This window comes from Pantherophis guttatus, chromosome 2 (genome assembly GCF_059756535.1).
Source record: "Pantherophis guttatus breed Tessera chromosome 2, ASM5975653v1, whole genome shotgun sequence".
NCBI lineage: Eukaryota > Metazoa > Chordata > Lepidosauria > Squamata > Colubridae > Pantherophis > Pantherophis guttatus.
The window spans coordinates 21,993,341-22,020,926 of NC_142064.1; the positions used below are offsets into that span (position 1 = coordinate 21,993,341).

General features: G+C 39.3%; 2 protein-coding genes across 3 annotated transcripts in view; one reads left to right on the forward strand and one right to left on the reverse strand.

Annotated features, from left to right (window-relative positions):
• The window catches only part of NUP155 (nucleoporin 155), a 34,443-nt gene extending 21,072 nt beyond the window's left edge, over positions 1-13,371 (reverse strand). Inside the window, exons 1-12 of the mRNA XM_060690707.2 lie at positions 12,935-13,371; positions 10,530-10,667; positions 9,745-9,841; positions 9,483-9,553; positions 8,338-8,430; positions 7,189-7,359; positions 5,444-5,545; positions 4,912-4,985; positions 4,327-4,418; positions 4,119-4,216; positions 3,021-3,173; positions 314-414 (exon numbers count right to left, since the gene is read on the reverse strand). Coding sequence (XP_060546690.2) covers positions 314-414; positions 3,021-3,173; positions 4,119-4,216; positions 4,327-4,418; positions 4,912-4,985; positions 5,444-5,545; positions 7,189-7,359; positions 8,338-8,430; positions 9,483-9,553; positions 9,745-9,841; positions 10,530-10,667; positions 12,935-13,073 — 1,329 coding nt within the window. The 5' untranslated portion in view covers positions 13,074-13,371. The remainder of the gene's footprint in view (positions 1-313; positions 415-3,020; positions 3,174-4,118; positions 4,217-4,326; positions 4,419-4,911; positions 4,986-5,443; positions 5,546-7,188; positions 7,360-8,337; positions 8,431-9,482; positions 9,554-9,744; positions 9,842-10,529; positions 10,668-12,934) is intronic.
• Positions 13,372-15,041: 1,670 nt separating this feature from the next.
• The window catches only part of WDR70 (WD repeat domain 70), a 136,736-nt gene continuing 124,191 nt past the window's right edge, over positions 15,042-27,586 (forward strand). Inside the window, exons 1-5 of one of the 2 annotated variants that reach the window (XM_060690705.2) lie at positions 15,042-15,190; positions 15,274-15,336; positions 17,461-17,544; positions 18,322-18,433; positions 19,455-19,650. In XM_060690705.2, coding sequence (XP_060546688.1) covers positions 15,166-15,190; positions 15,274-15,336; positions 17,461-17,544; positions 18,322-18,433; positions 19,455-19,650 — 480 coding nt within the window. In that variant the 5' untranslated portion in view covers positions 15,042-15,165. The remainder of the gene's footprint in view (positions 15,191-15,273; positions 15,337-17,460; positions 17,545-18,321; positions 18,434-19,454; positions 19,651-27,586) is intronic. The other variant, XM_060690706.2, reaches the window with a different exon arrangement.

The following is a 27,586-nucleotide window of genomic DNA, read 5'->3' on the forward strand; positions in this document are numbered from 1 at the left end:
TAGCTCTTAATAGATGTCTTTTTCTTCATCTTCTTGAAGTCCCTTTTAAACCAGAACTGAAATCAGAACACCTTTTCATCAGGCAACAGTCAACTATCTCTCTCTCTCTCTCACACACACACACACACATATTAGCAAAGGGCAGACCTATTCATAATCTGGGATGCGGTTACTGCACTGGAAGAAAGTTAATGTCAAAAAGATGGCAATGAATTTGAGCAGCAGGAAAAATGAACAACCAAATTAAGAAAGATCAAGATGAAAGAAAATGTAAATTCTCTATTAACAAATACTGCTTTCAATGAAAAATTACCTGGGTTTCCATCATTGGTTTTTGGAAAGGGAAAGAATCGTGATTAATACACCACAGGATATCATTATCTTCATTTTCCGAAGCAGCCATTAGGAGAATACCTGGCAGGAAAATAATATTTAGTTTTACACAGGAAAAAGAGGAATCTACCATGCAAAGGTAGTATTTAATATCCCTCTAATTACTAAGTTAATTATCCAGTTTTGGTTTTATTTAAATCTGAGATCCCATACCAAATTATCTCCAACTTTTTAAATATGGAAATTCCTACTTCTGATTTCTAACTATCAAAGATCCTCTACTCTGCAAACGGAAAAGCTGCATTCTTTACTGAGCCTGTACTGATACCAGATTATACTATAGAATGTCAATTAAATGCAGATTCATCACTTAAACATTATCAATTTCTTTTCTGTGCACAACTATAGTTATCATCTTGTAAGATGATGAGTGCTGGAAACTCTGAGAATTTGTACACTTAGTTGTAAACAAATAGGCTTGATGTTCTTCAGATAAGAATTTTGGATTGGATGCAAAAGTGAGTTACCAGGACAAGGAACTGAAGATGATTTGGTCATCAAGAGGAAAGAAATGAAAATAGGACCAAGTAAATAAATAAAGGCTGTTTTTTCAATAGGCTGAAAGGGTTATATTATCCTTTTTAAGATTGATGCTAGTCCTCTGAGGTACAGTAAGCCAGGTCAAGAAGCAGGCCAGCAAGGATTTAAAGAATGCTCTTATAGTAACCTGAAAAACAGAATCTTGAATTCTTGTTCAAATTGCTTTCTGTCCAATCTTATAATAAATCCATCTCAGGATAGTGTAATCTTTTCTTCAGCTTCCTTTTAACAGCTTCATTCTTCAAGGTCAATACTATATTTCTTTACAAAAACTAATACATGAAGTGAGACATGGATACGGTGGAAATAAGTTTCCAAGAACAGGGAGGTAGAAAGATGTGAATGGGTTTACATTTAGTTCTTTTTATAGCCCTTCTCTCCTGCCTATTACTCTTTTCCATACTTTCCATAATGCTGTTTGCACTGAAAAGGAAGTTTCATAGATGTTCTGACCTAGGCTTCCTGATATAATAAAAAGCACACAATTAGTCCCAAAAACGCTTTTTTTATTTTAAGGGCTGTGAATTCCTTTCATTCACAGCTGAATCACCAAGAGTTTATAAATAGTCCAACAGAAGTCTGTCACAGTCTTTCGCATAAGGCTGGTAAACACCCACCTTTATCTTCTTTGACACGCTGCCAAAGACCTAATTGGCAATTATCTTGGCAAGGCCACACAGAAACACAGAGTCAAAAATGGAGCTTCAAAGTACAAACCGACACTATCCACAATGTTGCTTCCTGCAAAGGCCCACGTTCCTTTGCTCTTCCTTTATGTCTTATGGGAGGGGCCAATCATCTCCAAGCCTTACTCCAGAGTGGTCCCTTTTGTTTTAATTGTTCTTGCCTTCTGGCAGCTCTGAGCATGTGCGCACTAGGAACAGGCTCCCCCTGTTCCTCTGCCTCTCTGATGTCCGACTCTGGAGGCTCCGCACATAACTCCCAGATGGCCCTGGCCCCATCTCTGCCTCCAACTCAGAGCCCTCGTCCGAGCCTTCCCCAGACTCCAGGACTGGCCCATGTTCCTCCCCAGCCTCCTCAATGTCTGACTCTGCTGCCAGCTCCGCAGGCTACTGGCGGACCACAATAGACGTGTATATGTATATAAGGATTTTGGAATTTTTCATTGTGACCTCATCGATTTAATTTCTCAGAATGTGGTAGATTCAAATACTAAAATTAAATCTGGAATTAAATTTTTCACTAAAACAAAGAGTTACTTTACAGGGGTTGGTTACCTGTGACATGTACATAGCCCCCCGCTCCAAATTTTTATCTGGTTTTCATGGGGTTTTCTCTCCAACATTTCAAAAATTGAAATGGAAAACCTCTACTATTTTCATCTTTGAGCCCACTCCCAAACAACGTAAATTCTCATAACTGAAGAATACTTTCCTGCTATATATCAATTTGGGGAAGTGGGAATATTTTGCCTCCAAAGATGGTCTGTTCTCCCTCCACAATTTGCTTCCTTAAATACTAAACAGGTATACATTGAAAAAGAAACTTAAAAAGTTAGCTCCACAACTTTCAAAGATGTGCCCAGACAGCTTTTTGTTTATAGGTGCTCTTGTAATGAGAAACATATTTTGTTTCGGCTTCAGATCAAAAGAACTGTGTTTCTGCCAAGTAGAGAAGCAAGACAAAAACTTGAATTGTTCTGGATTTGGGCCAAAAATAGTTTGGACAGTTCTTGTAGGAAGAGGAGGTCTACTTCACCATCCCCACTGAAGCCCAAAAGCATCATATCCAAGCAACTAGTCTACACCGCTCTCCCCTCTCCAGCCTTCCAGTGACTTCTTTTGGTTTTTCTTCCACCACACTATCAATATTCTAGGCTTTTTTCTGTTCTTGCTCTGCCCCAAAACCTTTGTCTCAGGCACATATATGGACCAAAGATTTTAGTCTGGACAAAGACCACAGGAAAACTATGTTTTCCATAGTTTGTGCATGGAATCTTTTGTACACTCCTATGTCTATAATGTTAAGATGGTCAGGAGGCTATATGAGGTCCCCATCCTTCAAATGTTATTCACTCTTGCTCCACTTATTTACAATAATGAACAGTTGCCGTCTACAAAATTTACCTTTGCTATATAAAGCTCGGTGAACCTTTGACGGCTTTTCCACATTAGAAGCTGCAGAAAATCCTGGAGGTAGGCGGATATGAATCAACGTTAAAGTTGAAGGGCGAGCAAAAGGATGCTTAAATGGACATACACTAAAATACATCCGTACACCTGCAGGAAAAGATGTGATTGTAAGTTAATAATGGTAATAGGTTTGACAGAAATACATAAGCCACAGAGATTTCATTAATTAATGGCTTTCATAACATTAATACTGCAGAAATGAGATGTGCATCTACATCCTGTTGTGACAGATGAGGTAATTATTTTTCACTCTTTAAAATATACAAAGTACAGTCGTTATGTGGATTGTAGCAGGGTGAAAAAAGAAATCAATTACACAAAGATGAAGAAAGATCAAAGTTGTATTAGGTATTTTTTGAAAGTAGGATGATGTTACAGAGAAAGGCTGAGGGAGATATCTCATATTATCAAGAATGGCCCAAGTCATATGGTGAACAGATGTTGGAACATAGCACCTCTAAACAGCTGGAACCATTCTTGCAATTTCTGCTGAAATACCCAATAGTCACTGTAGAACTTTACTTTATGGCCACAGTTTAGCTGAAGCACCATTTCTTTAACAGAGCTTCCTGCCTCCATGTCTTGCTAGATATTTTTCCCCCTCTCTCAAAATTAATTCACTGTATCTCTATGTTTCTTCTGGGTGCCTTGCCACTTAACTTTCCCTTGTGCAAGAGCGTGTTAATGTAGCATTACAGTAAAATGCAATTAGCTCATCTGATCATATTTCCTGTCTGGTCTACTTAGTAAGACTGACATAAATCTTGCAAGTCTGAAAGTACAATTCTTCTGTTGTTTCCTTTAGAGCCCAAGAAACTAGGCAGGGTCCCCCTTGCCTTGCCCATTATCCAGCTACAAGCTACAGTGTTTCTTATCTGTCTGTTCCCTAGGCAGGGTTTCTTGGCCGTTTTCCCAAGGTCTTTCCCACATACCATTACAACAGCCAGCCCAAGTAGGATGTAAAAGTCTTACAAATGCTATACTTTTCACAATCACATGCTAGACAAATAAGATAGGATACTGAATTCCTACCTGCGTGACTGACTGCCAGTAACTGACAATCTATAGACTCAGAATTTTCAATCACTGCAATCTGGACAATTGGTTTAAACACAGAACGGTCGATGGTCCTAAAAAAAATTCAAAAGGACACCTGAAGTATTTTGTTTAAACAAAATCACCTCAAAAAAAAAACAACAGTTGGGTCCATAAGCACATCTTCTTAGGTCACATAATTTACCTGGCAACCCTTCCAGCTGCAGACACAATAGTATTCTGAGAAACAGAAGCAACTCTCACCATCCCTTGGCCATCGTGACCTAAATCATAAACCTGTAATTTAATTACATTGTTTTTAGTGGATTTAAAATAAAATCATTTATCATTAATTCCATGCTGCAAAGTGTTGCTCGTATATAGTACTCAACAGAAAGGCAGTATCCATGCTACATGGCCCAATGGAGGAAAGTATGTGAGAAGTTCTTGAATTAAATGCATGCAGGTATGAAAGAACAAGCATGGGCACAATAAGAAAAAAATTACAGGACCAAAGGAAGGGGGACATTCAGGATTAAGGACACAGCAAACCTGGGATTGTTGTACTGCAGGCAAGCCTTGCAAATGAATAGTCTCAAATGGGAAGAGCATAAAAATATATAAAAAGCATCAGGATGCATAGTAGAAGTGCCTATAGCAAATGCGTATGGTGCATACATTTCTACCCTCAATTAGTTTCAATGGAATTTAGGCATAAAAGCAACATTTACTGTGCTGACAGCCTGTAACATAAGAAACCAAGAATAATCAGAATATTTAAAAGTCATACCTGTATCACCCCTTTTTCAGAACGTGTATATAAAATGTTTCGGGAGTTGTCAATGGCTATTTGAACAACGGGATCTATAAAATTAATTTTAAAATTCAGAATTATTTGTTGAAGGCCTAGAGCTTATTTGAAAAAAATATTTTTTTATAATATGAATTGTTTCGCTTTTCTAAATCAATTGCATAGCAAGTCTGAAAAGTATCTAAACTCAGAATCATTATCCAAGGATTTAGTTTTATTATATGAAAAAGAATTAAACTGTTATATAGTAATAATTTAGGATGTAAAATAAAATCAGTTAGTTGAACCGGATGGGCCATGCATATTATTGTGTTGTCTACACAAGTATATTTATGTTTTATTGTTACTGTAGATCAGTGTTTCTCAACCTTGGTAGTTTGAAGATGGGTGGACTTCAACTCCCAGAATCCCCCAGCCAGCGCTGGTGGCTGGGGGATTCTGGGAGTTGAAGTCCACCCATCTTCAAGCTACCAAGGTTGAGAAACACTGCTATAGATTATTCACCACCTACCATCTTCTGAAAACGTGAACTGCAGTAAAGACGGAACAAGAAAAGAAAGGGTGCTCTTTGAGTGATTGATCTTCCTACAGCGCTGACTGAACCAGCCTGCTTCTGCCTACAAAAATAAAAATTCATTAGCTATAAACAAGTATGCAAATCAGTGGATTATTTTATTAATTTATTCAGGAAACCCAACTCTTGCATAAAGCAAGTGGTAAATTTTAAACAGGGTAAATCAAAATACTTTTTAACTAAAGCTGATCCAAAGATCCTTTGAAGGTATACAAAATAGAATTGCACATTTTGCGTGTTGTGCTTTTCTTTTGGATTCTGCATAAGAAGTTTAATACTTGTGAATTTAAACCATGAAGGGCATTAAATTTCTATTCAAAGCTTCAATAGCTTGTCATCCCTGCTTAAATAGTATTTTTTTCCCAGTTGGAAGATGTAGATTCTTTCTTTTTTAAAAAAAAAATAACTTCGTTACATTTTAAGATAAAAAGAACTACAATCAAGAAAAAGAAAAAAGAGTAAAGAGAGAGCACAGAAATTCAACAATAAAAAAATAAAGCAAAAAGACAACTTTCAACTTCTTATAAAGCAAATATAAATAAAATTTATAGTAAGCTCTTATTCTACAGTTACAACAGAACAACCATTTCTAAATAATCTATTAATATTACTAATCACAAATCTATATACGTAATTTCATTTTTTATGTATCATGCAGAGAGTCCAATAGGGTCTTCCAACTATCATTAATTATTCAGTATTTTTTGTAATAAGAGCTGTCAAATTTCACCAATTCCATCTACTTCCACTGTGGGCATTAAGCAGTAATTTTTAAGGACAGTTCATTCCTATCAAAGATCTGTTTGCAAGCCTGAAGTTTGTTTATAATTTTATAAATCCATATTGTTACTTCCATATCTCTAATCCTCTGTATATGTGATAATATTTGTGCAAAAAAAAGCAGTTTAATCTCTGTGAAATCTATTAGAGCAGCTATTGATGTTAAATACACTTCTAAATGTTTTGTAGTTGACAAACGTCTAAAGATTAAGCATAAAATCACCGAAAAAATTACTGGTGAAAATCTCTTAGCACTGTCCATTACTACAATAAAAAAATATTACTAGAATATGCTAGAAATTAGCCAAACAAAAGTGGGAGGTATGGAGGAGAATATGCTGTAAATCAGCCAAAATAAAAAATGCTGGAAATTAGCCAAATAATAGTAGAAGTTATGGAGGATATGTGTGGTAATAAAATTGTAAGGTAAATAATCAGATTAAGAGATTAGAATATTTTTTAAACTTTATGTTTTGATATTGATGTTAAAAGGTGTAACGAAGGGAGCTTGGGAAAGAACCAGATATAATTGAATTTATAAATGGATATAAAAATGAATTAAGCTTTTTTTTTTTTGGAAATTAAATCGGTGGTGATATAATAGAATGGTTCTGATTAGGATATTAGAATTTATGTTAAAAAATTTTTTTATATGTTCTGATTTTTAATTTTAAAAGATGTAATGGGAAATTGTGAATGGAGCTTTTTAAAATTTAAGCAATTGTACCTATCTATGACGGATCGAAGCTTTGCTCTTGAAAGATATATTTTATGTTTATGTTGGGAAAAAAATAAAAAATATTTTTTTTAAAAAAAAAAATACTCCAACCTTTTCTCTTATGATCCGTGTATTTAAAAATGCAGTTAATTCCTGGCTTTAAACTGAACAAATGCAACTTCACTTGCCTGGTAAGCAACTTCATACAGACAACCATCTTTGCCAGCCATAAAAATGCGCCCATTTTCAGCAGAGGTTATAGTCAGCAGATACGTGTTATCAGTAGGAAGTGAGTAAAGGGGGTCAGGGAGAAGCTGCATTCCACCAGACATGCTATCATTGAGGGTTCCAGAGCCTGACGAGACAAAATCAATTATTATTGTTTAAACACCTTGATACTGCAGTAAAGTTATTCTAAAAATCACCAAGAATCTCATCTATGTACTAGAAATTATTAAGTCTTATTTTCTCTCAGTAACCCGCTGAAAAGTTAGAACATAAAATCATAGGGCTGGAAGCAGTGGTGAAATCTAAAATTTGTTACTACCAGTTCTGTGGGCGTGGCTTGGTGGGGGTGTGTGTAATGTGACTGGGTAGGCGTGGCCAATTTTTTTTTACTTTTAAAACCATTTTTTCTACAACCTCTTCAGCGAAGAGCCATTTAAAAGAAAAACAGCCTGATGATCGCGTGCCTCAGCTGGGCATTTGGGGGGGGGGGGGCAGGGATTTTTGCTACTGGTTCTCCGAACCACTCGCCTCCATCGCTACCGGATCGGGCGATCCAGTCCAAACCGGGAGCATTTCACTCCTGGCTGGAAGGGACTTCAGAGGTCTTCTAGTCCAACCATCTGTTATTTAGCTGCAGAAACAATTTGAAGATCAATGCCTGAGTTAACACACATATTTTCGCATGTCAGATTTCTATCCTATGCTAAAGGCAGCAACATTTAATTCAAAACAAGCTGAAACATTCCTATGGATGGTATGTATCTTCCTCAATCTCTGGTCCTCTACCAGAGGCATGGGAATTTCAGGATTCTGCATAGTATCTTAGTTGTTCTTAACACAGAGTTCTGATGGCATTCCTGTGATCTGTTGGAGCCACTCTCCCAGATTAGGAATCACAGTCCTGAATGCTTCCTACTTACCACTGGGACCACTTTGGCCTTTACTTTCCACATACTCTCTAGTTCCTCCTTCAGAACCTGGTACTTCTCCAGATGATAACTATTTATGGATGCATGGATGGATGAATGGATGGATTTATAGATAGAAAGAATTTATATGGCTGCCCATCTCTGGGGGGCGTACAGAAAGGATATACTCAACCTACCTGCTTGCAAGGTAGTATAACTGAGTCCTAAAATTACTATATCCACAGGAGTAGCTAAAACCAGCAAGTGCCGTATATGTGGCTGAAAGATTCCTGTGAATAATAAAAATATAAGAAAACATGTCCATACACCAGTTTTTCACTAACAAAAATATTATCCAAATCTATAAATAAGCGGTCTCTAAACAAAATTAAAATGAAGACTCACATACTGCCCACTGGTTTGACGAAGAGAACTTTCATAACACCTGGTAGCCTGAAATAGTATTGCAAGTCTTTTAACTATTAATTTTCTATCCTGGGGGAGATCCCTGTAATCAAACTTCAATCAGGCTGATTTATAGCGCCATACAACTCCTTTAAAAGAGGCACACTGCAATGCATGGGAATGTTTAGAAAGCCTTTTTTTCCACCAGTCAAGTTTGTATGGCTGCTTGGAAAGTTGCTACCAAATACTTCCATATGCACATATGCTTTTAACCCCTTTGGTTTGAAACACAAATGTAAAGGCAACTGGGATAACCTTACGAAGCAGACACCCAACCCTGAAGAGATGGGTTTGCTATAATGATTGAAAGAGATGCACTGAAAAGTGTTTGTTTGAAAGGATTTGTGCCACTTTATTAATGTACATAGTACTATCCAAAGTTCACATGACATAGTGAACAAAGCTTAAGGCTTATTTGGAAATACCTGCTTGAAGCTACTGGCTATTTGAGCATGGACAAGGCTGCAGAATTATTAGTTCAGCCTGGTTTGCCACTTCATCCCAATGTGCTGCACGGCTTGCTCTGGCCAGAAACCCCCTTCACACTCTCACACCCAACACCCAACACCAACAATTCATGGTTTCTTTATATTGTTCTGGCTAGAAGATGCCATTGCTACTTTGAAATATGTGAAAAGCATGCTTATAGCATGAAACACACTCTGCCAACTGTGCTTCCACGTTCAGGAGAAGACAGGAGAGTTTGCTATATTATCCTAATTGCTTTATATGAGGATGTCCATGAAGGACAATTTCTATGAAAACTGTATTTCTATTTTTTTTTACAAATACCAAATATAGGTTTGTTCTCGCAAAAAATAAAAACACCCCATTCTCTGCCCTGTCCCTAGTTGGGCTTGGTTATATAATATTTTACCTGCTTTTGGTTTCACCAATCCAACTGCAAGAATGGTTTCACTGAGACCATCAAAATAAGCAAGGTCTCCCCTATAAGAAGCAATACAAGAAAGTTGTATTAAAATATAAGAAATTTAGGACATATTTCTAAAGGAACCTGAACTGGAATTGATAAGTGTAACATTTTGATTTTTATGCAGATCGTACATACATATCAATTTTGAGTTATGAATATCTTGTGTGGGTACGTATGCATGTACACAAATTCTTCATCTACATACCCATCTTCATAATTCCACATAAAGATGTCACTATCGATGGTCAGCCATGCCCTACTGATCTCAGGAAACACTCCCATCATACAATTACACTGCATATCTGAAGTACCAAGATTTAAGGAATAAATACATAGAACTTAGAAGATATTGCCTGATATAAGAAGAGATCAGGACAACTATATAAATCCAGACTGCTGTATTGTGCTGGGCACTCAAACCTGAGAATACATTTTTTATGCTATGCATATGTTCAACTGCTAAGAGTTTTAACATTATGTGGCACAAATTTAAATAAAAGCAATTGTCAAAATCTATTCCAGTGAAAGAAAAATTATCCACAGGACAAAATTCCTTATTTTTAACTATAATTTTAAAAAGTACCTATATTTCAGTCCTTCAAAATTAATAAAAATATACTTTTCTAATATATTTTTCAATCTTTGAGATAAAATTTGTGTTATTTTCAAATAAAAAGTTTTCCATAAAATAAACATTTACAATAAATAATGTTCTCTTATGTTTATGTAAACTACTACCGTATTGCAAACACTATAATAAACTTTCTTTACATAGGGTAAAAAGTATTGGCAGTGGCTTTATGTATGTTTAATTCTAAAAAATTGAAAAAACAAAAGACAGAAATAAAGGCAACTAACATTATATGCAGATACTGGTGAAAATAATACTAGAGTGAAGAAGAGCCAGCATTTCTCTGAGTCACCCTCCAATCCACCCACCTCACATAGTGAAAACTGCATAACATTTCACTAATATCAAAATGAGGATACGTCCAAATTGCTCAACAAGTTCGTGGGGTAAAGGAACTCTTCGAATTGAGCTTATTTCTGGAAGGCAGGGAATTGAAAGAAAACCAGGCCCCTGTAATGGATAATCCATATCTGATATGCCAGAAACAGAGGGACTACCTGTAATTGAGGGAAATAAAAAAAGAAACAGTAAGACACAACAAAAATACTGCTATACCAATATGTACCTCTGGTGAGATGCATAAATGATTTTCCCAGTATTTTTCTGTTGACGTTTCTGTGTGTTTGTCTATTGACTTCTAAGAAGTTATCTTTGAAAAGTCTGAGAGAAATTGGGCGGGGGGGACGATGACGACACACAATACTTCAAGAAATACATTTTTCAAAAAAAATTAGATCCTTCTGGAACATCAGCCCAAATATATGTTCTAAAAGGATGCCACAGTCACTAATATCTTTGAAAACCTGGATGTTCCTTCAGGCACTGGGAGCAGGACATTAGGTGAGTTATTTTGGGAAGCAATATGTCTTTGCTTGTTTTGACTGTGTTTTGTTCTTATTTTTTTGGAATATTTTGATTTGCTTTTATGGCGGCATGCTTAGTGTTACATTTTTGCTAGAGGAATTCACACATACCTGAACTGAATCTTTGATCTGTCTTTCAACTGACTAAATTTGTTTTTTCTCATTCTATTAAGACACTTATTTTACCCTAGAACAGCTTCCTTGGATTAAGATTTAAAAAGATGACACACCATCCACTCTGATTTGAATTGCCCCCTGCGATTGACCTCGAAATCAGCCAGTTAGCTGCCATCTGCTTAGAACCTGCTTGGCTACCTTATTAAAAATGGCAAATTTAAATCTGGAACATATTTCTATCATATAAACATGGCAGGTTGGCTGCAAGATAACAGAGAGACGTACGTGACACGTATCTAACTTTTTCAAAGCCAAATGAAAACCTTTTCATTTAACCAAATCCTTTAGGTTTTCAAAAGTGAAATTATATTTTTTAAAATCTTCCCACACTGGTAAATTTTACACTGTAATTTCCTTGGAAACAATATATTTGCAATCGCTTTTAGCTTGCAGCCTATAATTACCCAAAAAATTAGACCTGACTACTCAGCTTTATAGCTGCAGTTGTTGACTGCTTTTATTTTTAATATATCCTATTTTCCATTCTTAAGTTTCATTGGATCATTCGATTTTGTCACATGGCAGCAAAGGAGGGACAAATCATTCTCCCCATGCCCCATCATGAAAGCATATGAATACAGGTGACCCTTGATTTACAATTCACTTGGTGCCCATTCAGTTACAAAGGCACTAAAAAAGTGACTTAAGGCCATTTTTCACACTTGTGACTGTTGCAGCATCCTCACAGTCATATGATTTACCTTTGGACAACCAGTTGATATTTATGAGAGTTGCAACGTCCCTGGTTCGTGTGATCCCCTTTTGCAACCTCCTGACCACAAAGTCAATGGAGAAGCCAGATTCACTTATTATTATTAATAATTTATTTATTGACCACAAAGTCAATGGAGAAGCCAGATTCACTTATTATTATTATTAATTTTATTAATTTATTAGGAAGAGCCTGTAGTACAATGGACTAAAGCACTGTAATTAACATCTGCTGCCTGCAATTACTGCAAGTTCAAATCTCGCCAGGCTCAAGGTTGACTCAGCCTTCCATCCTTTCAAAGGTAGGTGAAATGAGGACCCAGATTGTGGGGGCAATAAACTGACTTTGTATAAATATACAAAAGTATGAAGGCTATTGCTTAACGCATTGGAAGCCGCCCTGAGTCTCCGGAGAAGAGCGGCATATAAATTAAAGCAAAAAAATAAATAAATTAAATTTGTATGCCGCCCCTCTCTGAAGACTCAGGGCGGCTCACAATGCATTTAAAATCATTATAAAAAACATTTAAGAATTAAAAGCACTTAACCAATGCGGCAAAAAAAGTCGTAAAATGGGGCAAAACTCACTTAAACCAACTTTTCACTTAGCAACATAAATTTTGGCCTCAATTGTGGTTGTTTTAAATCGAGGGTCTACCTGTAGTTTTGCCATTGGCAAGGCTGCATTAACAGTCTCGGAGAGGCACCCCCAGACCAGACTGCTGTTGTTAGGAGTGGACACTTAAACCATTAGGCGATACTGCCGGGGGAACCCGGAGACCCGACGGGAGAGGCTCTGAGCCTTCCAACGAAGCGATTTAATCACCGCAGTCAGAGGGTGCGAGACTGAAAAGCGGTGCCACTAAAAAAGGCGGACAACATGCAAAAGTGGGTGCCTTGCACAGGATTAGAGGAATCCTAGAGGCAGCCTGCATGCATGCCGGCCGAGAATTATGGGCGCTGTAGTCGCCCAGGAGGGAAAGTCCGACGTTTCCCAATAAGACATTCCTCACCGGGCGCGGGCACGTTCAGCAACTCCGAGAGGTCCGGGTAGCACCGGTCTTCCTGGATCTGCCGCTCGATAATACGCCCCGCATTTTCCAAGGCTTCCTGCAGGGCCGGGGCGGCCGCGGGGTTCAGAGCGACCGGCATGGCTGCGGCGGACAAAATCCCGGCCTCTCAAGAGGGCCAACGCGGGCCACTAAGGAACCGCGCGCCTCGCGGGCAATCCCGGCAAGCCCCGCGCGCTCACTCGCCCGCCCGCCCGCCCGCCCGCCCGCCCTACGCGGCGGCTTGGTCAGCGAGGAGCAAAGCCTAGAGCGGAATCACAAACGCACACTTCCGGTCTGTCGGGTCGAACCAGAGGCGAGGAGTTCCCTCTTACTCTGACTGGAGGGAGGGGCTGCTGAAGAGCTCGATTGGTTCTTGCCGGGAGGAGCACGAGGCGCTCGGGAAAGTGACAGCGGTGGTGGGAGGGGGGGAGGGGCAAAAGAGTGTCATTCCCAAATGTTGGTCCCATGGAATGTCATGTGGAAACAATACTGCTCCCCTTCACGCTGACTCAATGCAGATTTGGAGATATAGATAGCCCTTACTATCTATATCAGGGGTCTCCAACCTTGGCAACTTTAAGACTTGTGGACTTCAGCTCCCAGAATTCCTCAGCCAGCTGGCTAGGGAATTCTGGGAGTTGAAGTCCACCAGCCTTAAAGTTGCCAAGATTGGAGACCCCTGCTCTTCAGGACAAAATAGACATTTCTCTGTCTCTGTGTGGGTATATGCCTTCAAGGCAGAATTGACTCTGATGAACAGAATTGACTCCTTCCCAGCATTTTCTTTGGTAAGATTTCAGAAGTGATTTGCCATTGTCTCCTTCATAGAGCTGAGAAAGAATGACGTTTCCAGGATCACCCAAATAAAATAAGATTAGAATTCACAGCTTCTTACACCAGGCTGACTATCTGGTTAAGTCTATAGGGTGGCACAGACCATCTTTGTTTTGACTCTAGTGCTGAAATCAGTGTTAAGTTCATACACAAATTTGTTCACAGTCTATGTTTGATTGATTATATGCCATCAAATTATTGTTGACTCCCTGTGATCACATAGACATATTTTTATATGATATTTTCCTTAAACTGGCCTTTCAGGAGTTCCATTGCACAAACACTTTTTAAAAAAATCCTGGCGACTACTTGGATTTATCCCTACAGTTTCCTTCAAGCTAGGCTTCTAGCCTAGTGCCTTAATCGCTACCTCCCTCTCCTCTCTCTCTCTCCCTCCCTCCCTCTCTCTCTCTCTCCCCCCCTCCCTCCCTCTGGTCTATGACTGTAAAAATGCCATCACTCTGCTAAACAAATAATTCCCTCAACACTGTCAAACTATTCACTAAGTCTGCATTACGATTACTATTAATCTTCTCATCGTTCCTATCACCCATCTCCTCCCACTTATGACTGCATGACTGTAACTTGTTGCTGTATCCGTACGATTTATATTGATTGCTTCCTAGTATGATTCGATTGCTTATTTGTACCCTATGACTACGATTAAGTGTTATACCCTAAGATTCTTAACAAATGTATATTTTCTTTTTATGTACACTGAGAGCATATGCACCAAAGACAAATTCCTTGTGTGTCCAATCACACTTGGCCAATAAAGTATTGTGTTGTGTTGTGTTGCGTTGCCTCGCCTCGCCTCGCCTCGCCTCGCCTCGTATTGTATTGCATTGCATTGCATTGCATTGCATTGCATTGCATTGCATTGCATTGCATTGCATTGCATTGCATTGCATTGCATTGTATTGTATTGTATTGTATTGTATTGTATTCAGGGCCGGATTTTCCTATAGGCTAATTAGGCTTCAGCCTAGGGCCTCAAGATCAAGAGGAGCCTACATTCAAATTGTTAGCAAAATTAAAATTACACTTTCACTATAGGTGAAAGGGCCTCATAAGTGGAATAGCCTAGGGCCTCTTTTCATCTAAATCCGGCCCTGATTGTATTGTATTGTATTGTATTGTATTGTATTGTATTGTATTGTATTGTATTGTATTGTATTGTATTGTATTGCATAAACTGAATTGAATTGAACTCGCTCTCTCTGGTCATTTCCCCCGCCGGCCACTAGGGGCCTCTGTACGCTCCCAAGCAATGGTACGCCCCCTTCTTCTTCCAAAGTGCCGCTTCCTCCCTGTAGTTTTCTGTGGTGGCTCCGGCAGAGTTTTGACCTGCGTTTGGGATGCAGCAGCCCGAGATGGAGAACGGTGAGTGGCGGGCGGGTTGCTTCTCTTCCGTCCTCCGCAAAGGCTCGCAGGAAAGGGCGCTGAATGTTTCTGTCTCCTTTCAGAGGCCGAGCAGGTGGCAGGACCGGATCCGGAGCTGGCGGCTACGATGGGTTTCTCGGGCTTCGGTAGGTTGGAGGAGAACCGTGGAGGGACGAGAAGGAGAGGGGTGGAATGGGATGCAAAACTTCGTGCAGATCTCTACGTGAATCGGGGCTCCCATCCGGAGGGACAGGGCTCTGGGGAGGGGGGTTATCCTGCAAATCCTGGGCACCCTTGCTTACCTTGCTGAAAGTTGGAGGGGCAAGATTTGTTTTTAATCTGGCCCTGTAGATTCCCCACACCCACCCACCCACCCCGAAACAGCAACACCTGCTGATGCTCAAGGGCTTCTGGAGCCCAGGGGTGCATGAGATGGAGAGGAGAGGAGAGGAGAGGGGTTTCCAGATGTTGTTGAACCCCAAATTTTGGCAATCTACGGCTGAAGAATATTGTGAATTGTAGTTCAGTATCAAGAGCCTTGGTAGTACAGGGGTTTAAGGCACCCTGTTATTAAGCTGGTTATTAAGACCAGCTGCCTGCAATTACTGCAGGGTTCGAATCTCGCCAAGGCTCAAGGTTGACTCAGCCTTCCATCCTTTCTAAGGTAGGTGAAATGAGGACCCAGTTGTGGGGGCAATAAGCTGACTTTGTATAAATATACAAAAAGGATGAAGGCTATTGCTGAGCACATTGTAAGCCGCCCTGAGTCTTCGGAGAAGGGCGGCATATGAATCAAATAAAAAAAAATAAAAAAAATAAAAAAAAACCCGAGATCTTGCATTTCAGACTTCTCAGCTTGGCAGCTGTATCTCTGCAATAAAGTAATACTGAATTTTGGAGGCTTTTTTATTGCTGAGATTTTTATTTTATTTTATTTTTTCTTTAGAGGGTATTTTTATCTGCTGTTTTATTTATTTATTTATTTATTTATTTGATTTGATTTCTATACCGCCCTACTCCCGAAGGACTCAGGGCGGTGAACAGCCAACAATAAAATCTGGATGTCTCTTCTGGAGGACTCCTATTTCCAACTGCAAATGCCTTCATCTTCTCTGTTATTCTAGTATTGCTTCTAGTACACACACATATCTATATATCTAAATCTACTGTATATCTATATATATGTATATTTGTATCTATATCTATCTATCTATCTATCTATCTATCTATCTATCTATCTATCTATCTATCTATCTATCTATCATCTGCTACAAAAAGCAGCAGAATATGAAAAGCTAACTCCCCTATTCCCTTTCAATAAGATTAACCAGTGTTTAGGGCAGCTTATCTTTAACCTTTTAACTTTGGAAAAACTCTTGATCTAACTTTCAGGTCTCAGAGAAATTCTGGACAAAGTTCCCCCCTAAACTCCCTCTCCAAAGAAAAGTTTCACAATATAATTAGTTCTTAACTTACACAAATTGCAATTTACAACAAGAGAAAAAACAGCATTGTGAGTATATTGTGCATTGCACAAAGTTTAAAAAATGATTTTTAAAAAACATGACTTTTTGCAAAAGCTACTATATCCCAAAGGTGCTTTTTCAAGAAGCAACTGGACTTCCTTGTTTTTCTTTGAAGACGTTTCGCTTCTCCTCCAAGAAGCTTCTTCAGCTTGTTGAGTGAGAGCCTGATCTCACTCATCTGATGGTTTGTTTCCGGAAATAAAACTGATCATCCTAATTTGCTATCTTAATATTTTAGGCTTGCAGATATCAAGCATTTGAAATAATATAGCAAGAGTTTTTAATCGATCAGTATGTTTCTGTTTTGCATCTATAATTAACAAAGCAAGAATATACTTTTTGGGAAGCATTATTTTAAAGTCCATACTTGAGTCTCTTTGAAGTGTCTGATTGCAGGAAACAGATTCTCAGTTTGTGATAGCAGGGCTGTTCTAATAAAAGTTGCAATCTTAAGTATATTTACCCATAGTAAGTCCCTTAACCTTGTGTGACTTTTTCACAGATTGCGTTGTAAAAAAATATATTATTTACTAGAGCATTCTTTAATCTCCAGGTGTGCTGAATTATAATGTTTGTAATTCTCAGTCAGCGTAGTCTGCTGGAAGTCTGTGGGATTCATCCTGGCAAGGCAACCAGTTCTCACTGAGTTTCATAGATTGATTTATATTTTGAGATTGCCTAGGGATGTTTTCTTTTAATATAATATCGCTTTCTGGAAATTGGATTCTTGTTTCTTCTATCTAGGAAAGAAAGCTCGAACATTTGACTTCACTGCAATGTTTGAACAAACCCGAAGAACTGCTGTAGAACGAAGTAGAAAAATTCTTGGTGAGATATGCTGTACAAAGAAATATTTTACTTTATTTTGTTTTGAGTATTAAATGTACATTTTCCTGCCTGTATTTACACTGAAGTCTGAGAGCCAGGAACATCCCTGGACTGCCACATTGTTAAAAAATAAGTTAAGAGTTATCAGAATAAATATGCATACATACTGTATGAAAACCACAGTGTCTATGAAAAGCTTGCTAGTATGTTAGATGGAGCTTTCAGTTTCTTTTTCATTCTGTAATATAAGACAAACTAGTTTTTAAAGGATAAAAATATAAATAATTGCATTAATTATTTGATTCAAGTCCCATTCTACTCCGCTGGCTCAAAGGAAGTACTGACAATAAAATAAAAATTGCAGCAATGTTTTAGCAACTAAGAAACAGCAGTGCATGGCTAAGGTTTACTCAGCTTGGTGGGTGCATTTTAGCTTGTTTTACTATCCAAAATAGTAATCCAAAATACTACCCAACCCAGACATTTAAAATTTGCAAATTTTTGAAAGACTAGAGAAAAATAATTTGAGATGTTTGGGTTTTTTTATTGGTCTTCTGATAGTTGAGTTCTGAAAACTCTGGGCCGATCTGTTTAATTTATATATTTGGAATGATTAACCAAGCAGGATTTTGCAGAGATTTAACTGAGGTTTTTTCAGTAGGTGGCAGTATTACTATGAAAACCAGGAGTTCATCATCTTTTTCATGTAATACAATAATATTTGACCCAGTGACTGTATCAATCCATGTTTCTTTCTGGTAATCCTTTATTATTCAGAAGAACGTGAGAAAGAAACAGCTGAGAAAGAAAAAGAATTTGCAGGCCAGCAAGGAGGTGCCAATTCATCAGGGGGTGCAGGATCACAACCAGTAAAAAAAGTATCTTCCAGGTATAAATATTATAAATCTTTAAAGTGTTGGCAGCATGTGCATTTTATAAATAAATGTCTCCCCCCCCGCCCAAACTGAAAGAGAAGAGGAGTCATTCCTCTAATTGCATTCAGCATCTTTTAGAGACAATTCCTCTTTTCTTAGGGAGACCAGCAGAGGGCAGGTTAACATAAAGCTCTCAAGGAGAATCATTGTTTTTCTCTTTGCAGAATTGTAAAGTGTTGCACAAGAACAGGTATTTCATTTTTTCCAAAAATTTAACTACTTGACAAGCACCATGGTTAGCCCATTTGTGTTTGCACATCCCTCTGTGCTCTGGCAAATCTTAGGCCAGAGGTGTCAAACTGGATTTCTTTGAGGGCCAGATCAGCATTGTAGCTCTCCTCTGCAGGCTGGCCAGTGGGAGGGGAGGAAGATGGGACAGACGCCTCCTACAGCACCCTGCCAGCCCAAACAGGGCGTGGGCTCACACAGCCTCCCTCCCCATGCCCTATTTTGTCTGCCAGAGGTACTGCAGGCCGGTCCTTTGCTATTTCCAGGCCGGCCCCTTGGGCCAGATGGAAGCACCCCGTGGACCGGACACCCCTGTCTTAGACTATCTTTCTTGCCCATTCTCTTTATTTTTTGCACAGACGCTATCCAATCCCATTCCAGGCTGTCTTTTCTTCATTAGCCCCTTTGAGAAACCGAAGCTCCGATGCTTTGGCTACTTAATGAGACGAGAGGACTCACTGGAAAAGACCCCGATGTGGGGAAAGATAGAAGGCAAAAGGAAAATGGGACAGCAGAGGATGAGGTTGTTAAATAATGTCACTGACACAATTAACATGAATTTGGGCAACTCCAGGAGATGGTGGAGGACAGGGGAGCCTAGCATGCTATAGTCTATGGGGTCATGAAGAGTTGGACATGACTTAGCAATTGACAAAAAAAAGAGAAGGGACAGGTTAGGGACTTCAGCAATTAAGTAGTCAGGATACCTGCATCAGCCATTTTGTTTCTTGTAATTCTTCCATTCAGAGAAATGTCTAGTAGCGAAAGTGAGGACAGTCTGGATGAAGAATTGGTTGGTCCTCCCTTACCCCCTGAAGAGTCAGTCGATGACTCTGATGAGGAGCTGATTGGCCCACCACTTCCTCCCAGCTACAAGAACGAAGAGGAGGAGGAGGACGATGACGACGACGATGATGATGAAAGTGCCCAGGAAGAAGATGAGGTTAGCATTTATTCTCTCAATTCAGGCATGATGATAAATCATAATTTCTGCCTCATCCTGTCAATATTATGGGTGTGCCCCCTGCACCAGTGGTGAGTTGCCCCCGGTTCGGACCGGTTCGTACGAACTGGTAGTAAAACCGGCAGGAGGCCGTGCCCACCACTCCGGATGTCGTCATTGGCAATCTGCGCATGCACAGAAGTGTGTGATCCAATTCCGAACTGCTAGTAAAGGTAAGTAGAATCCACCCCTGCCCTGCACGTAAGGCAAACGTGATACCTAATTTGCGGCAATAACTTTTTCTTGTTCCTAAGAATTATGAAGGTAACCATACATATAAAGAGAAAACATTTTATCAATATAAGAGAATATTTGTAGCTCAGGGTTGAACTGTGGGTTCCTTGGTGCTCTCTGAGCTTGATTGTTTTCTTGCAGATGTTTCATTACCAAACTAGGCAACATCATCAGTGTTAGAAGAGAGTGGGTTATTTTTAAACGAAGAGCAGCTGATAATGTTACCTAGTTGGGTAATGAAATACCTGCAAGCAACCAACTAAGCTCACAGAGCACCAAGGACTCCTACAGTAACATTTTATTTAGGACAGTAAATCTTCATTCTCATTAATTGAGATGAATGCATGAAGTAAGGCTTCACTTGCAATAATTTTATTTTGCTGGATATAGAAGATGCTGCTGGGACTTATATGGGAGCAACAATATGGGGTTCCGGTATCCTGGTAACTGACTCAAAAAAAAAAAAAAAAAAAAGTCCTAGCAGCATCTGAGATGTATTGCACAGCATGGTACTAGTACACAAGAAACTGGACCTGTTGTGTGCAAGCTGAATGTACTTTAATCCCCAGTTTCATTACTGAGAGCATTGAAAAGTTTTAAATTCTTTTTGGCTACACAGTCCCTGCTTTTCTGGGGCAAAAAAAGGACTGGTTCCTTAGCCTTTTAGAACTTTCTACTCCAATAAGCTGGCTGTCGGGAGACTGCAAACCCCTTCTAGCTCTTGCTAGGCTTTGGGAAAACAGACCCTGCATTGTTCCAAATATGCTTTTTCAAAAGGCAACTGGTTCCCCCTCCACCCCCCTTTGAAAACATTTCACTTCTCATTCAAGGAGCTTCTTCAGTTCTGACTGAATGGTGACAGATGGAGATCCTTCCATCATCCACCATTCAGTCAGAACTGAAGAAGCTACTTGGATGAGAAATGAAACATCAAAAAAAAAAAGGGGTGGGGGGAGAAGTACAATTGTCTTGAAAAAGCATCTTTGGAACAACCATGACCGGAACGACTTAAGAATCTCCATAGACAGACATTGTATTCTAAGCAGGGGTGGGTTCTAAATTTTTTTACTACCGGTTCTGTGGGCCGTGGCTTATTTTGTGGGTGTGGCTTAGAGGTCATGTGACTAGGTGGGCGTGGCTAGCTGGTCAGTCATTTCTGGAAGGTCCTCGCACTTACGACCAGTCCTCGCACTTACGACCCGACTCATTTGTTTGCTTTTAACACTGATCAGCTGTAGGACGCCCTTTGAAGCCCCGCGGCAAGAGTTTAAACAGTTTTTTTCCCTCTAGTCATCAGCTGGGACTCAGGAGGCAGCAATAGATTGGGGGTGGGACCAAATAAAAGGTAAGAATAACGTTGGGAGGGCGGGGGGGAGAACCGGTTCGGTGACATCATATCGTCACCGCTACTGGCTCGGCCGAACCGGACCGAACCGGGAGGAACCCACCACTGATTCTAAGGCTGCAGTTTCAAAACCTTTCCTTTGCTTTAACCTCCTCCCTCCCCAGAAAGCCAGATTTCTTCAATAACAACAACAACAAAAAGCTGGGAGGGGATAGACTTCTTAATCTTTCTCACCCCCTCCCCATTAGGTTTTTAAATGAAACTCCCTTTCTCTGCCCTCCAATCTTTATCTCTTAAAAACTTTGCCTTGACTCAAACCTTACCTCAAACTATGTACTTGACTCCAGGCTGAAGTGTAGAGGAAAGGAAACAAGCAAGCAAGAAGCAAAGAATTTTTCTGCAGATTTTTGCCTTTGAGGAGTTACAGAAAAAAATTTAGCTCATAAAGTTTAGGCTAGAGCACAATACATGCAAACGGATAGATGCTGGGTCCTTGCGAACCTCTTTGCTCTTTGAATGTCTGCCTTTAAGACCCAACTAGGACTTGCTTTTAGAGCAGTGATGGTGAACCTTTTGGGGACCAAGTGCCGAAAAGGGAGCGCGCTTGCACTTGTCGGGGCTACAACCTGGAAGAGGAGCTGCCCAGGGTGCATGTGCACACCTGAAAATGAACTTCCTGTTTCAGCTACTGAACTTCCGGGTTCAGCCAGCTAATCTTCTGGGTTTCTGGCACGTATACACACACGACGATCAGCTGGCTGGCGTGCATCCTCATGCAGGAAAACGGAAGAGCAGCTCTTCTAGTTTCCAGCACTGCTGCATGCAAAAGCCAGCTGATCATCGCATGTGCATGTGCGCCAGAAACCCAGAAGAGGAACGGGTGACACGGGTGCCAGGCGACATGGCTCCGTGTGCCACTTCGGGCATGCGTGCCATAGGTTCACCATCATGGTTTTAGAGGGATAGAGATTGGAAAGCAGAGGAGGAGTTTAGTTTAAACCTCTAGTAAGGGGGACGACGACGATGGTTTATGTGATCATGGACACAATCACGTGACTATGGAGATGCTTTGATGGTTGTAAGCGCAAGGGCCGGTGATAAGTCACTTTTTTCAGTGCTGTTGTAATTTCAAAGCCACTAAATGAATGGTTATAGGTCCAGGACTACCTCTGCATGCAAAAGTTTAGGCACCTCTGGTCAAATTATATATGTCAGTGGTTCTCAATCTTTTCTTCACCATGTCCCGGCTTTAAATACCTTTTGTGGCCACTCACCACGGTCACGGACCCCCAAGACTTAACTCAAGCTTTAAATCATAACATTTCTTCAAGCCATCATGGACCCCCTGTGATGACATTGTGGCCCCCCCAGGGGTCCACAGACCACAGGTTGAGAACCACTGATCTATGCCAATGAATCTCTCATTGAGCAGAAGTTAATACAACTTCTGCATGGTTCAAATTTAAGAAAGGACGTCTTTTTGCAAACATGAATGCCTGTTCACTCCATCTTTCACCTCAGTAGCAAAGAACTGGAAATATTACCTGGTTGTGGTACATATTCTGTTGTCCTCAGGAGGCCAGTGGTTCTCTTGGCTAATGAAGATGTATTTCTCTTGAGGGATCATCCCAGAGCAGATTTTATGTGTGGTTTCTCATTCGAGAGGATATCCTTCTCCAAATGATACGTGCCATTTTCAGGTTTTAGATAGACTTGTTTTAGTTTTCTCCTCAGAGGCCCATCTAGTGATCACAGCTCTGTGCTGTGCCAATAAAGGTTAACAACTACTGTATTGTATTGCAGTGGTTTGGACAGAGAACAGGAGTTATGGAATGAAATAGTATGTTTAATACCCGAGATTCATTCCAGTCTGCTGATTTCTAGCATTGGTTTGTTTCCAGGCATTCAATAATATTTTCTTGGCAGTTATGTTTATGGGCTGCTTTTAACAATTGAATGAAGAGAGATGAGTGAAGCGGCTAAAAAGAACTGGAGATAAACAAACGTTTTTTGCTTATTCATTACCTATCTCCCTATCCAAAGTGGCTGTGGGCAGCTGACGATATGCAAAAATATAATAATATAAAAATATTAAGATTAATAGGAATTAAATAAAATTAGGAGCCAAGTTCAGAAGCCGTATGGAGGTGGGATCTTCTCTCCTATTAAGCTAAAATTTTAGCTTAGGGCCACATGAGGTCAGATTTATTCCATCAATATCACTAAAAATTCTCCTAAAAGTTTTAAAAATAAAACCACAGGCATTTTCTCATTATTTTTGTTAGCTTGCAGTTGTTCACTTACATTTCAATGTGTATTACTTATACAAAAGTAAAGTTGCTTTTTTTCTCCTGCTTTCATTGCTCGGAATGGCAATTCGCATGACTTTTTCAGATAAGCAACATTTGAAAATATTTTAAAATATTTTCCCTTGGAAACCGAAGATATGTATAGAGAAATATATTGCTGGTGGTTGTGTTTTTAAGTAAAACTACAAAAGCACCACAGGCAAAAATAACATTTTAACATCCTTTCATAAATCATATTGCTTTGTTTTCTCCAGGGAAACAGAAAATCCAAAAAGTTAAGAAACACTTATAAAGAGAACTTTTTTGAGACCTGTTTCTCCACCTAACTATATATAAAACTTTCAATTAAAGATAACGTTAGTGAATTTTAAAAATATTAGTATTAATTAACATTTTTTGTTTCTTTTTAAAGTACAGCTTTAAATAGTGCTTTTTTATGAGCACTATGCGAACTATTATATTATGAAGGTATTGTATCAGCAGTGTTTCAAAATGTTAAATGCAATCAAGTTTAAAGGTTTAGCCATTCACTTTACTGTGTTTTCAGAACTTTATAATGCAATTATTTGGGGGAAGATTTCCATTTAACTCACTGGAACATAGTTCCGAGTGCAGAAGATTGTACTATAAAAAATATCGACTTGTAATTTGATTGGAATCAAGATCAGTGCTCAGGGTAGCATAGCTTAGTTGTTGTTCTCTTCCCCTACATGTTTCCATGCTTTTCTATATAGATTTATTTGATGTGAAACTTTTCTGGGGGGAAAAAAAAAGCAAATAAGACTTTTGTATAATAGTCACAAAACTAATTCTCTCTCTTTTAAATTTCTTGATGCCATATGATATAGATTATATAACACGTAGTTTGATATTGTCTCCTCCTTCGGGCTGAGAGAGGGAGTGGCCCAAGGTAATCTAGATGGCTTTGTGCCTAAGGCAGGACTAAAACAAAAAAATCAAAGTAGAACAACACCTGATGACCACCTTTTACTTGTCCACAATAGAAAGCATCCTCACTCAGTGCATTATGGTGTGGTATGCTGGCTTGACAGCCGTGGATAGAAAGATATTACAGAGGGGGGTGAGCACAGGACAAAACATCGTGGGCTGTCCCCTGATACCACTAGACGACGTCGCTAGGCCTCGCTGCCTTAGAAGAGTGAGGAAAATCCTCAGGGACGATGCACACCCTGGTCAACGCTCCTTTATTCTCCTTCCATAGGGAAGGAGATATAGAAGCATAGGCAGACGCGGACAAATAGGCTGAAGAACAGTTTTTATCTGTGGGCTGTCAGGCTTCTGAATGGAAAATAACTTTACAACCAGAGGTGGGTTTCAGCAGGTACTGACCAGTTCTGGAGAACCGGTAGCGGAAATTTTGAGTAGTTTGGAGAACCGGTAGTAAAAATTCTGACTGGCCCCGCCCCCGTCTATTCTCTGCTTCCCAAGTCCCAGCTGATCGGGAGGAAATGGGGATTTTGCAGTAACTTCCCCTAGAGTGGGGAGGGAATGGAGATTTTACAGTATCCTTCCCCTGGAGTGGGGTGGGAATGGAGATTTTATTATTTATTTATTTATTTATTTTACCAAAAAATTATATGCCGCCCTTCTCCCTAAGGACTCAGGGCAGCGAACACAAGTTAAAAACATACAATAATAAAAAATCAAAAAGATTAAAACCCAGTTAAAACAACGACAATCAAAATAAGAAAAACCCAAGGATCAAGGTAAACCCATTTGTTGAAACAGCCAGGTCTTTAAGTCCCGACGGAAGGAGCGGAGATCAGGCGCCGTCCGAAGCTCGGTGGATAACTCATTCCAGAGGACAGGAGCGCCCACAGAGAACGCTCTACCCCTGGACGTTGCCAGCCGGCATTGTCTGGCCGACGGTACCCTGAGGAGGGCAGCCCTGTGAGATCGAACAGGACGGTGGGAGGCGGGTTTTACAGTATCCTTCCCCTGCCACGCCCACCAAGCCACACCCACAGAACCGGTAGCAAAAAATTTTGAAACCCACCACTGTTTACAACAACATAGTACGATTGACTTGCGGGGCCGGCGTGATGTGCAATAAGTTCACAAAGTTTGGTAGGATTGTGTGTTAGTAGGATTCACTGGGTTAGGGATTTTTTTTTTCTTTTGCAGTCTTTTACTGTGAGTTGTGTTGGGTTGTGGGAGATGCACAAAGGGAGGCTCAGCCAATCTCATTGTACACATGTTGTACTCTGACATTAAAGATTTGAATTGAAAACTCTCAGTCTCCTGGTTTCTAGACTAATGCCCTAACTACAATATCAGATAGCCTCTCTTTATTAAGTTTAATGGAAAGAAAAAAATGATTAGTCTACAGAATCATTGCTATATGGGCTTGGGAGTTCCTGGAGTTAAAGTCCATACTGTTTCTAATGGTTAAGGTTGAGAAATACCGGTCTAGATGCTCATAAGGGTTTTTTTTCAGTTTAAACTTTCCATGGTTCTGAACACTTGGCTTTCTTGTCCCAAAGCTGCTTTTTTTTCAAGAGGCAACTGGACTTTCTGTTTTTTCTTTGAAAACGTTTTGCTTCAGAGAAAAACTAGAAAGCCCAGTTGCCTCTTGAAAAAAGTACCTTTGGGACAACCTGGATGTCTGAGAATCTCCATAGACACTTGGCTTTCTCAATTTTCATTCTTCATACAAGATTTAACAGAGAAAATTTTCTTTCTTTTTAAAAAATTTTTAAAATTAATTTTACAACAACAACACAACACAACATATAAAACACAAACACACAATATGTGTTTCTTTTTACGTATCAGTTTCGTTCCTTTTACTTTCTACTTTCTACATTTCCCATTTTTCTCATCCTTTATTATCTTTATCGTCCCTTTATTTCCAGTTTTATTCATTTACAGTATTTTACACATTTGTCACATAATTTATTCACTTTTATTTTCCCTAATCTCGAGCCAATCGTACCACTTAATCCATACTAGGAAATTTTCAAACAGGTGTTTTGTTTTTCCTGAAATATTTATGTGTTAACCTTTTTCCAGTATCAATGGGCCAGTGCCCATTGCCTTGTATGATCTAAGCTATCCATTGCATCTTGGCTTTAGAACACTAAATCCACATTTTTGCAGCCCCCCAAACTTTTTAAATTCTGAATGTGATGGGCACAAATGTCTTCAATGTTGAGATGGAAAAGCATGCAAATTAGAACGGGAGCCCTAAATTTGACTTTCTTTAAGCCAAGTTGAAGGGGGAGCCCTAAAATAAGCTTGGCTTTATTTAAAAAGTAAAAAGAGCATGCCAAGAAAACCGGGGAAATCTACAGGCGTCTTGTGGCTCTGTCCACTCTACAACATTAGCCCACCTATTGTGGCTCTTGACACTTCCCCTCCCTCACCCTCTTAAAAGAGAGAGAGCCCAGTCACTAAAATATTGTTCACCATTCCTACCATCTTGTTTCCTTTTTAATAATTTTTTATTAAATTATTAAATGTTTTTTTAAAAAACAAAAAGAAAGCTTTGACACTTTTTCCGTTTCAACAGTTTCGCATCAGTCAAAAATTTCATAGTTATACATTTTTCACGCCCTTATTTCTATTGTATCTTTTATACATATACTTCTAGTATTTATTTATTTATTTATTTACATATATACATAACAATCCACTTCTATTTCTACAATTTTTGTTTCCTCATATTAACAATAACACTTCAACTCCTATTTCGACCATTATTTAATTTTTCCCTCCCTTTTATCTCTCTCCTCCAACCATTCATACTATTTCTCCCACACTAAGTAATATTCTGTTTCTTCTTTTTCTTGTATCTCCTTTGTTAATTTGTCCATCTCCGCACATTCCAAAACTTTTCTGATCAGATTATCTTCAGATGGTATATTATCATTTTTCCAATTCTGAAAGTAGATTATTCTTGCTGCTGTGGTAATATGGATAATTAAATATTGTCTTTCTTTTTCGTATGACCTTGGGAGTATTCCTA